This window comes from Alexandromys fortis, unplaced genomic scaffold, assembly GCF_014885135.2.
Source record: "Alexandromys fortis isolate MF-2015 unplaced genomic scaffold, M_Fortis_MF-2015_v1.1 scaffold_27, whole genome shotgun sequence".
In the NCBI taxonomy this organism is placed as follows: domain Eukaryota; kingdom Metazoa; phylum Chordata; class Mammalia; order Rodentia; family Cricetidae; genus Alexandromys; species Alexandromys fortis.
The window spans coordinates 385,754-400,499 of record NW_026067952.1 but is presented as its reverse complement, the minus strand read 5'-3'; the positions used below and the strand labels follow the sequence as shown (position 1 = coordinate 400,499).

General features: G+C 48.3%; 1 protein-coding gene across 1 annotated transcript; it reads left to right on the top strand.

Moving 5' to 3' along the window:
- The first annotated feature begins 8,948 nt into the window (after positions 1 to 8,948).
- On the top strand, positions 8,949 to 14,560 carry Abhd16b (abhydrolase domain containing 16B). The gene has a single exon (XM_050151026.1). It carries the CDS (start codon positions 10,834 to 10,836, stop codon positions 12,253 to 12,255), a length of 1,422 nt encoding a protein of 473 aa, XP_050006983.1. The 5' UTR covers positions 8,949 to 10,833; the 3' UTR covers positions 12,256 to 14,560.
- The last annotated feature ends 186 nt before the right edge of the window (positions 14,561 to 14,746 follow it).

Genomic DNA, 14,746 nt, shown 5'->3' with positions numbered 1-14,746 from the left:
CACCTGCACAAGAAGTGGCATTGCCTACAGTAGGTTGACCTCTTTCAAATCAACCATTAATCAAGAAAATGCCCTACAGCTGGATGGTGGTGGCACAGGCCTTTAATCCCAGCACTCGGGAGGCAGAGGCAGGCGGATCTCTGTTAGTTTGAGACCGACCTGGTCTACAAGAAGCTAGTTCTAGGACAGGCTCCAAAGCCACAAACCCTGTCTTGAAAAACAAACAAAAAAAATAAAACAAAAAAAAGGAAAAGAAAATAATTTTATGGTTGGGGTCATCACAACAAGAGGAACTGTATTGAAGAATCACAGAATTAGGAAGGTTGAGAACCACTGCCTCAGAGCCTGATGTCACCAAAATAAACACATTATAACCCAATATAAATAAATTGTGTGCTCAGCTTTGGATGCATTCTTCCAAACGTTTTGAACCTGAGGTTGGTTAAATCAGACCACTTTGCACCTACAGAGAAGGAAGGTCAATTACCTTTGTGCAATACAGTGAAGTCTGGTATCTTCAGTGGTAGCTTCCTGTCAAACTCTACCTTGAGTTTGCACGTCTGCAAGTCTCACCTATCTTCCTGCCTCCATCTCAGGTCTCTATAATCCTCTGATCTTATTCTCGCACCTACAAAAAAAACAGCTTCTATCAGCCTTGGGGCTCTCCAGGTTCAGTCCCTGAAGATTATTCCTACAGCCAGGCTCAGTTTCTGTTCTCTGTAGTCTTCTTTGGGGTCCAAACTTCACTTGGGCTTTTATTTGCAAACATCTGCTGGTGTCTAGTGCATGCCTGTAATTCTCCTTAGGGAAGTAGAAGCAGAAAGATTCCTAGTTAAAGGTCATTTTTGGCTGCATATTAAGTTTGAGGCAACCTGGACTACATAAAACCTGTAATTAGCCAGGTGGTGGCGCACACTTTTTAATCCCAGCACTCGGGAGGCAGAGGCAGGCGAATCTCTGTGAGTTCGAGGCCAGCCTAGGCTACAAGAGCTAGTTCCAGGACAGGCTCCAAAGCTACAGAGAAACCCTGTCTCGAAAAACCAAAAAAAAAAAAAAAAAAAAAAAAAAAAAAAAAAAAAAACCTGTAACTAATCAATAATTAAAATATCAGCTGGATAAGCTGTTCTGAGGGTGGTGAAGGTGGAAGTAAAGAGGGCAGAGAATGAGGCCCCAGATCACTATCATCAGGGGCAAAGAGATGACCACAAAACGAGCTACCTTCATTTGCCCTGATGGTGTCCAGGGCTGAAACCCAGCTAGGCAGAAAAGGAAGTCTACCCTGGCATCTGATGCTTGCACGAGGGACCCTTGCTGCCCTGCTGGCACTGCCCCCACCCAGGTCCACAGGCCCTGCCTGGGACTTTCCAAGGGCAGAGCCAATGACATAGTCTTTGCTAGGGCAGTTAGGGCACCCAGGCATTTCCTGCGAAGCCTCCCTTCCTTTGCTGGTCTTCCTCCCTACCTCCCACGCTGGGGGGTTTCCATAAGGTCAAAGCCTGCTGTTATCACTTGAGAGAAGGATCAATTATTTGACCCACTGCTGCCCCTACAGGAACCCTGATGATGGGAATGGGACAGGGATGGCAGGCAGATCCTCCATTTCCCTGGTCCTCATACCCGGATACACATGGCAACTGCCAGGAGCCTGGCACAGAGGGTAGCTCCAGAGCTGTACTCCAAGCCTGCGTGCAAAGTTACTTGCCTTGGGGAGGGTGGACTCAGGGCCTGGGTGGGATGCCACCTTCTTCCTGCGGCCTTATTCTAGTACTTCAAAGGCTTCTTGAGGCTTTGTGGTCACTCTGGGCTCCTGGGCAGCTGGAGTGGCTGGGCAGGCACATGCAGCCTCAGAGTTTTTTTGTTTGTTTGTTTTGTTTTTTCTTTTTTTTGTAATATTTATTTATGTATGTATGTATGTATGTATGTATGTATGTATGCAATATTCTTTCCGTGTGTATGCCTGCAGGCCAGAAGAGGGCACCAGACCCCATTACAGATGGCTGTGAGCCACCATGTGGTTGCTGGGAATTGAACTCAGGACCTTTGGAAGAGCAGGCAATGCTCTTAACCTCTGAGCCATCTTTCCAGCCCCCTGTTTTGTTTTTTCAAGTCAAGGTTTTCTCTGTGTAGCTTTGGCTATTCTGGAATTCACTCTGTAGACCAGGCTGGCCTCGAACTCACAGAGCTCCACTTGCCTCTGCCTCCCAAATGCTGGGATTAAAGGTGTGCACCAGCCACCATCACTGGTCTGCAGCCTCAGTTTTGACTCAGCTCAGGGCAGCTTCAAAGTGGTGAGGGTTAGACAGTTTTGTGGTTTGTGCTTATCCCCAGAGCTGGGGTGGTGGACATCAGAACGTCTCCTCTGCTCCTTTGCCCTCTCTGCCTCACTGCCTGCCCTAAAAGGGTCCAGACACTTTCCTGCCCCACAGATCCTGTCTTGAACCAGGTGCCTCTTGGGGCGTGTGATATATACAGGTGTGGGTGGCCATAACTTTGAAGTCCCAATCACAGGAGCTTCAGGAATCAAGGTGTGGGTACCTCTTTTCCTCTCTTTTGTCCCTTCGGTTCTGTTCCTTTTCTGTTCTCCTTCCCATAGTGGGTAGGTCCCAGAGGAGAGAGGAAGAAAGGGGACAGAGAGGGGCCAGTTTGTCTAGGTTTGCCCTGGGATTCTGGCCCCTACCATTCAGGCTGTAGTGGGTTGGACCCCACTACAGTTCCCTGGTCTGGGTGGATGCAGTGGAGTGAGCTGTAGCCCTGGTGCAGCTGTCCTAGACTGGGGCCAATGCTGAGAACAGAGAGTGCCTGGGGGATGGGGCAATTTCCAGAATCCCCTGGGATCAGCTCTGGGACAGTTGCCATTTTTAATCTGTGCAAGTGACTTAGAAGGAGCCGCGAGGGCCATAACCTAGATCGGCTCAAAGTAAGCTGGGTAGGTGAACCCCCTCCCCCAACCATGAGCCAGAGTGCAGTAGAGGCCCTGGTCACAGTCTTTTTTCTATCATGTAGGACACAGATGTGGGTCTGGGATGGTTCTGCCTGTCTAAGGCTTGTCCACACTTCAAGGCTCTGGATTGGCTCTCTTCTCCCCGTTGGGACTCAGATGGCTATAAGGCCATACACTTCCCAGATTAGGGTTACCCTTGAACTCATAGTCCTGGATGCTTAGGCCTCAGTGAAGCCAACTAACTTACAGTGTACCATCCAGGGAGATTGAGTTACAGGCCCAAGGGAGGAAGGCACAAGGCAGGCAACTTAGCCAGGAAGCAGTTTACTTCTGCCTGGCTCCAGCCCAGACGTCACTCTTAGGAATCACTCTGAAGCACTTTCATACTTTTCAATGACTTCCCTGGGCAAGGGGCCTACGCAGCTGCCTGACTTCAGTCTCCCTTTCAAGCCCCAGTCCCCCACTTCCTGCCCCTGGGCTCTCCGGTTGTGACAAGCTTAGTGAGTGGAAGGTGACAGGGTGCTGAGCAGGGTCCTTAGGTCAAGCCTTGGTTTCCATGAGCTTAACATGAACTCTCCCTTCTGTAGCACCTTATAGAGCCCCACCACTCTTCAGTTTTCCTATGGTTCCTTTGAAGAAGCCAGGAAAGAAGCTAGAGAGATGGCTCATCGGTTAAGAGCACTACCTGCTCTTCCAAAGGTCCTGAGTTCAATTCCTGGCAACCACATGGTGGCTCACAACCATCTGTAATGAGATCTGGTGTACATGCAGGCAGAACACTGTATATATAATTAGTAAACAAATTAAAAAAAAGAGTCAAGAAAAATGTGGATAACCTCTTCACTGTAGGGATCTTGGTATCCCCTCATGGATTTGAGCCTCTTTTCTGGGACCCTTTTGACTGGATTCTTTTCCAACATCTATTACTGGTTTTCATGTCCCCACTGGTCAAATAACTAAGAGTCAGTGAAGTGCCCCAGGCTGGTGAGATGGCTCAACTGGTAAAGGTGCTTGCTAATAATCCTGATGGCCTGAGTTTAATCCCTGGGTCTCACATGGTAAAAGAGAACTGACACTCATAAATCATCTTTTAACCTATTCTCTCTCTCTCTCTCTCTCTCTCTCTCTCTCTCTCTCTCTAGCTTTATTGCCTCCCTTTCCCAAGACCCAGGGCTGATGATCTAAGTCCAGACCATAGTTTCTATCTGATCACCAGGAAGGTATCACAGGTGTCTACAGGGGAAGGATCCCTACGGGCTTCTGACTGACAGGGCAGAATGGCTTCTGCTGCTGTTCTTGTCAATGGTCATGACTGTATCCCATAGGATAGACACCGTAAAAGTCTAGAGCTGCCTAGGTGGTGTAGAGCTTTCTTGTACAAGTTCTTTTCCAGAGTGGGAAAGACTCACTAGTTCAGAAGGACTTCTACCTGGCGGTGGTGATGCACGCCTTTAATCCCAGCACTCGGGAGGCAGAGGCAGGTGGATCTCTGTGAATTTGAGGCCAGCCTGGTCTACAAGAGCTAGTTCTAGGACAGGCTCAAAAGCTACAAGAAAACCCCGTCTCAAAAACCAAAAATAAATAAATAAATAAATAAATAAATAAATAAATAAATAAAAATAAAAACAAACAAACAAACAAAAAAGAAGAAAGGGTCCTTGGAAAACAATGTCCCTGTACACATTGTAGCCACATTTGCAGAGGGGAAAGCTTTAGAAGACTCTTGGGGACACCTGGTGAAAGACCCCCGGAGTTGGGAGACTCTCACTCAAATCTCGGGATAACACGACCCCCCAAGAACTCACGAGAGACAGTCCTTGCTGTAATCACATGAGGTTTATTGACAGGAGCCAGCGCCCTGGAGCCGAGACTCATATCCCATGCAGGGGTAGAGGAGTTTGACCCCAAGTAGCTGGGAGAAGGGGTATTTAAGGGAAGAAACCACAACCCAAAGGGGGTAGGGAGGGCGTCATAGGAAGATTCCAAAAATACCAGTGATACTCACAAGGGGGTAACTCCCCGTTTCTCAAGATTGTTCTCAAGATTATAATCTAACTTTGTGGTCAGCCAGTTCCTGGAACAAAATCACTGAACCGGCTAACCTAGATTTTTGGCTCTACTCTTCCTTTTAGGGGGGTCTGGATTTATCCTGGTCTTTCACTGGTACATTATCAGAATACCCAGGACAGTTTTACACAGCTTGCTCCAGCAGCAGTGAAGCTTATAATACGTTGCCAAGAAAGCAAGCTACGGGCTGGAGAGATTACTCAGCGGTTAAGAGCATTGCCTGCTCTTCCAAAGGTCCTGAGTTCAATTCCCAGCGACCACATGGTGGCTCACAACCATCTGTAATGAAATCTGGTGCCCTCTTCTGGCCTTTAGGCATACACACAGACAGAACATTGTATACATAATAAATAAATAAATAACTAAATAAATGAAAAGCAAGCTACTGTGTACACTAAACTTATTTCTGTAAGCAGAAATAACAAAATAAGAGGCTGTAGGTATGGCTCAATGTTCTGCTTGCTTACTGTGCAGAAAACTCTTAGTTTGCTTCCCACTGCATAAGAAGAGTATGGTGGTACACATCTGTAATCATAATCCCAGCACTTGGGAAGCAGAAGCGGAGCTATCAAAACTTCAGCGTTATCTTCAGCTACATAGCAAGATCTGGACCAGTCTGGGATACATGAAATTCTATCAAAAGAAAAAAGGGGTTGGGATAGGGTTAAATATTGGTTAACAATATTAAAACTCACTTTATATAAAACTCTGGATATTTCCATAGTAGAATAGCTAAAATCTTTGCTTTGAGATTTATAAGCCAGGAGTGAAACTGCCCACTAACCACACAACGACCCTTCAAATTGTATCTGAGAACCCAGAGACCAACCTCGGCTAGAATCCCATGGAGAGACTGCTCAGTCTCACAGTTTGTAGAAAGGGTACAAATTGCCCAGGGTACCCTGACTACATCTGATCCCACCCTGAAATCTGTGGGAAACAGCATGGTCAGTCTCCTCACTACTGTCAAGGCTCTGACACTGGCCTGTTCCCACTGGCCCACTCCCTCAGGTCAGGTAATACAGGGGGTGTCCACAGCAGTACTGGGCAAGAATTAGTATGTCTTCCCTTCAGTCTCTGGTGGGGTTTAGGCTCTCATTTCTTCTTCTTCATTGTAAGATATGTTGCTCAAAAGGTGTCCAATGTGGCTATAGGGTTTCACTGTGACTGAAGGTTCAGAAGGGATAATTTGTGGCTTTATCACCCCAAGATGGGTGTTAGAGCCCTCTGGGGAGGGACAGCACACCAGATCCTTCATCCTGGGCCAGGCAGAGACAATGGAGCAGCTCTTCAAAGAGCCAGGAAAGAGAGGGTTCTCCACCCACCCCACTGTCCTTCAGGGCGCTGGATAATTGATTCTCTGTGACTCCAGATGTTCAGCAGCTGTCTTGGCCATTTCCGCCCCTTCTCTTGACCCCTTATCCGCCAGGAAGAGTCCCCTCCTGTCCTTGGACTCCAAACCACCCCCACCTTCCCTGCACCCCATTTCCTGAGCAGAGGCATTTGTACAAAGTCAGCTTCTTTTCCTGAAGGCAGCTTCAACTTTCCCAAAGCCAGGGTGCTGCCATGGTCAGCTAGTGCTGAGCTAAATAACCTCTTCCAAGGGGCTCTGATCCTGGCTCCAGCCCTTCTGGCCTCTGGGACTGGTTTTCTCTCTTTCCTTTCCTTCTCCAAGGGTAGCTTTTCAGACTCAACAGCATAAATCAAGAGCCTCTAGGGAGGTGAACAGAACTGGCCAGAGAGGAAACAGTGCCTCAGTGGGGGAAGGGGGACATCCTGGACTAGCAAGACCCAGTGGTGGTGGGGGGTGGGGGTATGGTGCATACTCAGAGGTCTTCTTCGAAGGAATGAGTGACAAGGATTCTTCCACAAACTGATAAGCAGGGACACAGAGTCCGGCCCCCCATCCCCCACCCTGTTACACTGCTGTAAACAGAGGGGGCTGAAGGCAAAAGGATTCTGCTTGCTGCTGCTGTTGCTACTGCAGCAGTGGGTCCAGTAGGGGTGACGGTGGGGGTTCTTCAGCAGAGGACAACTTCAATTTTGTCACATGCTTCCTTCTCTGAACAGAGTTGGTAGTTCTGGGACAGTTGGGCTCCTGTGAACTGGTGGGGTCAAGGACCAGGCCAGACATACACTACTGCCTGGAAACCCTTGGGATTAGTGGCTCCAGTCCACTGACCTCTGCCTCCCAAAATCTGGTCTCTGGATCTCCCTATCTCTTCCTTCTCTTTACAGGGGCAAGCTAAGGGCATATGGGCTTGGCAGGAGAATACCCTGTTTCTGAAAGTCTCAGAGCAGATCAAGCTGAGAGATTGCGTTCAGGAATAAACAAGAGGCAGTGTTTCCATGTGCCATGCATACAGCCTTTCAGGATACTGCCGGTGCCACTGAGGCTACTCTATCTGCAGAGTTTGCAGCTTCCAAATTCTCCAAGAGCCTTCTTTGCCAGTCGCTTGTACCTGGGTTGAAGAGGAAGGGACATTTGTTCTCTCTTCTGCTATGGAAGTCGCTACTGTATCTCATACAAAATGAAACTGATGCCTTGCTCCTCAAGGCAGGTAACATCAGCTTATAAAAAATTTCTAGAGAGTGAATGCCCATCCTCCCTAAAGTTTCTACCTTCATCCCTAACCTTCTTTCTTTCCCTTCAGGGCCAGAGGTGGACATTTCAGGACTGTAAGAACCATGAATATCTTCAGGGTACTGTCAATTCCTTGACCAAAGGTGAGGTATACCCCAGGACCTACGGAAAGGAGACTGAAGAACCTGAACCTGACCAGTGAGCAGAAAAACCCAACTGGAACAAAAACCGGAGAGTCAGGAGAATCTGGGACTTGGAGCTGGATGCATATGCATCTGGGGCAGAATTGCCAGATTTAGAAAAACAAACCTAAAAACAGGACATGTCATTAAAAAGAACTTCAGAACCTGTGATTGTGGCATGTGCCCTTAATCCTAGCACTCACAGGCAGGCGAATTTCTGAGTTCGAGGTCAGCCTGATCTATAGAGTAAGTTTCAGGACAGTCAAGGCTACACAGAGAATCTTTTGTCTTGAAAACAAAACATGAAAAAAACTTTAGATAACTTTAAAACACAGGTATCTTGGGCTGGAGAGATGGCTCAGTGGTTTAGAGCATTGGTTGCTCTTCCAAAGAACCTGAGTTCAATTCCCAGCACCCACATGGCAGCTCACAACTGTCTGCAACTCCTGTTCCAGGGTATCTGATGCCTTCACAGATCTGCAGGCAGAACGCCAAAGTATACAAAATAAAAATGGATAAATAATAAAAAAGATAAAAGAGGGAACCCTGTGTTAGGATGGGATGCTTAATTATAAAAAACAAAAAACACAGGTATCTTTAGATACACTATAAGTTGCAAGTATTCTTTTTTCTTTTCTTTTCTTTTTTAAGGGAAGTGGTGGCAAGGGTCTCCTTGTATGCTCCTGGCTGACCTGGAACTTTCAGCAATATTGTCTCACTCTCCTAAGTCCGGGGATATAGGTGAGCACCACTGTGTGAGTTAGAGGGTCTCTCTGTAGCTTTGGAGCCTGTCCTGGAACTAGCTCTTGTAGACTAGGCTGGCCTCGAACTCACAGAAATCTGCTTGCCTCTGCCTCTGCCTCCTAGGGCTGGGATTAAATATGAGCCCCAGTTTTGTTTTGTTTTTCAAGCCTGGGTTTCTCTGTGTAGCCCTGGCTGTTCTGGAATTCAGTATACTAGGGTGGCCTTGAACTTAGAGATTTATCTGCCTCTGTCTCCCTAGTTCTAGGATTAAAGATGTGTGCCACCATACCAAGCTTATAAAACAAAAAGTTTTATTAAAAAATAATTTACTTAAGGGCTGACATGAAGGCTCCTAAGGTACAGGTGCTTGCTGCTAAATTTGACAATCTGAGTTCAATCCCCAGGACATAGATGGTAGAAGAAGGGCACCAATGTCCATGAGTTGTCTGAAGATGGAGTAACATGTGCATGCCCCAAAACATACAAACACACAACAAATAAATTTTTAAAAATGTGTTTAATGCATCTAATATACTGAGCACCATAGTGTTGTCCAGCCTATTTTAAGTATACTCAGAACACTTATATGAGCCAATAGCTGGGCAAAATCATTGAACAGAAAGTCTAGTTTTACAAAGAAGTGTTGACTACCTCATGTGTTTTAGTAAATACTGTCTTGAAAGTAATGTCATGGGGACCACAGCTAGAACCCCAGCACTCACACCTGAGACAGGAGGACTGTGACTTGAAGCTAGTTGGAACTACACATTGAGGCCCTATCTCAAAAACACACACAAACACAGACACGCCCACACCCACAGAGAGAGAGACACGTACAATTTTGTTGTTTAAGTTGAACTTTGAGAGGATATTAGGCATTTTATCTGTGTTTGACATAGGGATGGGAATTTTATTGATAGTTCTACTCCTCTGTTTTATGAACAACGACATTCTTCAGCTGAATCCTGAAGCTATAGAGTTGCCTTGGGCGGTCAGTGCCTTAATTCAAAAGTAGAACAGGAGAGCAGAGAATGGTCGCTTAGGCCAGAAAACCACTGTCCTTAAAAGCCTGAGGTCTCTCAAGGAGTCCTGGCTCCTGGGCTCAGAGGATCTGACTGAATTTCTGTGCTTTTTGCATTTGTCCGCTAAGAGTTCCTGAGCACTGCGGTATGCTCTCCCCAGCTCAATCTGGCCCTCAGGTGGGTTGGCCACCTTCAGTGTAGGAGAAAAAGGGGAACTCACCCACAAGAACCCTCTAGAAAAGAGGAAGGCACAGTTTGTGGGTTGGTTCAAGTGGGAGAGAGATGCTCAACCTGGGGTTGAAAAAGAGGAACCACAGCTAGGCAGGACCCACCTGGAGGTGATGGCTGCTGTTGGCCCAATGAAAGGAGGATTCAGAAAAGGTGTGTGTGGTAAGTGTGTGTATGTATGTGTGAGTGTGTGTGTATGAGTGTGTGTATGTGTAAGTGTGGATGTATGTGTGTATGAGTATTTGTGTGTGTGTATGAGTGTGTGTGTATTTGAGTGTGTGTGTATGTATGTATGTGTGTGTTTATATGAGTGTATGTGTGTATGTATGTGTGTATGAGTGTGTGTGTGTATGTGTGTATGTGAGTGAGTGTATGTGTGTTGTGGGAAAATGTTCCTAATCCACACTCAGCTCCTTCCAGGGAAGGTAAGTGTGGAGCTGCAGGCGTAAGACTATGAGAAAACACACCTAACTCCAATGGCAGCTCTGTTCTAACCTAGATATTTGCAGGGAAATGTAAACCAACAAACCCCAAGGTCTAAGGAGGGGTTAAGAGTGTGTTACCCACAAGAAGTTTGGCCCAGGTGTGGGAAATCCCTTTTGCTTAATTCTCTCTTCCCCTCAAAAGGAAGAAGTCAAGGCTGTTCATTTCTGGCCTTTTTGGTTTCCTATCTTCAGTGGAGGAGGCGGGAGAAGCTAAAGGTGCTAGAAACATGGTAGGCAGCTCCTGTGAGGTCTTGAGGTTTTGTCCCAGGGTGTGGAACAGAACCTGAGATACACCAAGCCTTAAAACCCTTTATGAGCCCATTACCCGAGTGTCACTTTCCCCAGCAACAATGACTCACAAAACTGAGAGTGATACAGATTTCCCTTAGCCCTGGAAGGCACAGGTCACAATGGCCATTGGGGCTAACCAAGAGGAGTAATGCCAACAGAAAGCCGTGCTTGGCGCCTGCTCCCGCAGCCGCCGGCTGGGCCCGGCCTGCGTCTCCTGCTGCTATTTCACTACCTGGACTGGGCCTTCTGGCCTTGGGGCTAGCAGGAACAGGGCAAAGCTTCACTGCCCATGTGTGTCATCTGCTTTGTGAAGGCACTAGTGCACGTGTTCAAGATCTACTTGACAGCAAACTACACTTACAATTTCCGCGGCTGGCCGGTGGACTTCCGCTGGGATGACGTGCATGCCTCCGGCTCTGGCAGCAGTCATCGAGCCTTGACATGTGCTGCAGCTGCAGCAGGTGTGTGGCTGCTACATGATGCAGCACTGGGCGCGGACACACTCACAAGGTCTCCACGTGGGGCTCGGAGCCAAGCACAGTGCCTCCTTCAGCAGATCCGTGAGCTGCCCAGCCAACTCGCCAGCTATGCGCTGGCCCACTCCCTGGGCCGCTGGCTTGTATACCCTGGATCTATGTTTTTGATGACGCGCGCGCTATTGCCTCTTCTGCAGCAGGGCCAAGAACGCCTAGTGGAGCGCTACCGTGGGCGGCGTGCCAAGCTGGTGGCTTGCGATGGCAATGAGATTGACACGATGTTCATGGATCGTCGCAAGCGTCCAGGCAGCCATGGCCGTGGCCTGCGACTGGTTATATGTTGTGAAGGCAATGCTGGCTTCTACGAGATGGGCTGTCTGTCCGCACCTCTGGAGGCTGGATACTCAGTGTTAGGTTGGAACCACCCTGGTTTCGGGGGCAGCACAGGAGCACCTTTTCCTCAACATGATGCAAATGCAATGGATGTGGTCATCAAGTATGCATTGCACCGCCTGAACTTCCCGCCAGCACACGTTGTGGTTTATGGCTGGTCTATTGGAGGCTTCACAGCCACCTGGGCCGCTATGACTTACCCAGAACTAGGTGCACTGGTGTTGGATGCCACCTTTGATGATCTGGTGCCACTAGCGTTGAAGGTCATGCCCCACAGTTGGAAAGGATTGGTGGTACGTACTGTAAGGGAGCACTTCAATCTCAATGTTGCTGAGCAGTTATGCTGCTACCCAGGCCCAGTTCTGTTGCTTAGACGCACCCAAGATGATGTTGTCAGCACCTCGAACCATGTAGCTACTCTGCCATCCTGTCCAGGGGAAGGCGATGTGGAAGGTAACCGTGGCAATGAGCTGCTCCTGCGCCTGCTACAGCACCGATACCCGTCCGTGATGGCCCGCGAGGGCAGCACGGTGGTAACCCGTTGGCTGCGCACCAGCAACTTGGCTCAAGAAGCTGCATTCTACGCGCGCTACCGCGTTGATGAGGAGTGGTGTCTGGCAATGCTGCGTTCTTATCGTGAGCGCCGCCAGGAGGAGATGGATGATGCTGAGGCCTGGGGACCACACGGACCTACTTTCCCCTGGCTTGTGGGTCAAGGCCTGAGTGCCCGGCGGCGCCGGCAGCTTGCACTGTTCCTAGCACGCAAGCACCTCAAAAACTTGGAGGCAACACACTGCAGCCCACTGGAGCCTGAGGACTTTCAATTGCCCTGGGGACTGTAGCTATTGTTTATGGGACTCACGAATTTGGGCAGTTTACACTTTTCAGCTCCCATCAACTGTTCCTCTCCTTACACCCCTACAGAAAAGCTGGCCCGACTGGGGATTTTGGTGTCTGAGAGAGTGGGCAAGTATATATTGGACTGTACTTGTCTTCACTTTTTTTTTCTGTTCTCCGCCACTTCTCTCCTTTCTCTTCCTCCCACACATGAATGCCTGTGTCTAGTTCTTGAAGGAATGTAAAGGTGAAACCTGACCCAATTTTTTGGTAATGTGATGTCTGATAGTGGGAGGCCAGGGAGGCTGTGGGGCTACAGGAGGTGCCTTTCACATGGCTTGGACTGCAGGGTAGCTCCTGAGAAGAGGACACCAGCCAAATATTCAAGTAGTTCCTAGTGAAAGGAAAATACTAGCTGGGCGGTGGTGGCACATGCCTTTAATCCCAGCACTCAAGAGACAGAGGCAGGCAGATCCCTGTGAGTTTCCGGGCCAGTCCACTCTACAGAATGAGTTCCAGGACAGCTGAAGCTAAACAGAGAAACCCTATTTGTAAAAGCGAAAAGAGAGAGAGAGAGAGAGAGAGAGAGAGAAAAGAAAAAAGAAAAGAAAGTAAGGAGAGTACCAGCCACTACTGACACTTGTAGGACCTCCTTGCTAGCAGATCTCAGCAGTTACAGTGCCCCCTTCTCATTTCCCTTCTATGAAGAGAGATCCATAGAGGGGCCATAGACTTAGAGTAATAGCCCACAGGGTAGCCTGGATCCCAGAGATCCTGAATGATTGCTTGTTACTTGGGCCAGACCTGGGTTAGGTCTGGGCCTTGTTCATGGCTCAAGGATGAAAAGCAGCAAGGTGGTGGTGGCGGCGCATGCCTTTAATCCCAGTACTTGGGAAGCAGAGGCAGGCGGATCTCTGTGAGTTTGAGACCAGCCTGGTTTACAAGAGCTAGTTCCAGGATAGGCTCCAAAGCAACACAGAGAAACTCTGTCTCGAAAAACCAAAAAAAAAAAAAAAAAAAGAATGAAAAGGAGAAGATGGGCATGGTGGTACATGCCTTTAATCCCAGCATTTGGGAGATGGGCAGATGGATCTCTGTGAGTTTGAGGACAGCCTGTTCTATGGAGGGAGTTCCAGGACAGCGTTATACAGAAAAACCTTGTCTCAACCTCCTCCAACCCCCACAAAACAAAACGAACAAACAAACAAAACCCTGCAAAACAGAGCAAGTCTTCAGCTCACCACTATCTGTCCTGTACTCATTACATGGAGTAGAGACTACTGACTGCTGACTGTTCATGCCATTTCCAGCCCTGTGGACAGTGGCCGACCAGGCTGGGTTAATCAAGACAGTAAATGGAGAAGATATATTAATGGATATCTCTGAACAGGATACTGTCATAATCAGTGAAGCACCCAGTCCTGTGCAAGAAGACACCTGTAGGGAGAAGAGCCAGAGAAGGGAGGGACAATGGGAAGCTTCCAGAAAGCTGCTCACAGGGAAGTTCAACTTTGTAGGAGACTCAGTTCTGGAAGGGGGAGGGAGATATCATTTAAGGACCTTTCTTCCAGGAAACTAAAGGCCAAAAGAAACCGTGAGAGTAGACAGCTGCCCAGTGGTCACAGCTCCCTCATCTGAAGTTGGAGGAACTTTCCCCCGTTAGTGTTGACACACTAACACCACAAGAACGTCAAAACTCTGGAGGGATCTTTGGAAAATTACTTTAGCCTCAGTTTGCTCACCTGAAAACTGGGAGGAGGCGCCAGCGCTGTGAAAAGAGAGAAAACACTTGGGTACGTGCACAGGACTGGGCTTCAGTTACTGGGAGGGTCCACCGGCCCCTGCTATGTTCGGGGCTCTGTGAACTCTTCCAGTACCAGACGCCTCCGTCTGGAGAGAGCGGCGCCTGCAGGGCAAGGGGATGAATCGCGCTTTCTCTATTTTTACTGCAACCCCCAGACAATAAAAATGTCTTCATAAAGAGGCTGAAAATACAACTTAATTCGTAGAGTGCTTGCTTAGCATGCATTAAGTTCTGGATTCTCGATTCCCCAGTACTGTGTAAATCGGCTGTGATAGCTCACTCCTGTAATCCTAGCACTAGGGAGGTGGAGGTTGGAGGGTCGTTAAATTCAAGGTCATTTTTATCCATGTAGTCAGCTGTCTCAAAAATCAAAATCAAAAACTAAAAGAAATTCTCGGAGACAGGGAGAGGTTGACTGCGGGCTGGGGGGTGAACAGGCCTGAGTTTGACCCGCCGAGGTGCTCGGTAGAGGGGCTCGTGGGTAGCCGAGGACATGATGGGGTGAAGCGCACTGTGGAAAAAAAAAAAAAAAAACAACGAACCGTCCCTCGAGCTTCGGCTGCTCTGGCCTTTTTACCCAGGAATCTCACTGGCTAAACCAGCCTGGAAGAATTACTTCCCGCTCCGCCGTAGTTTGGAGCTCTAAAATTGAATGATTAGTCTTACGTAAGGCCAGAGGACGTTCTCATTGG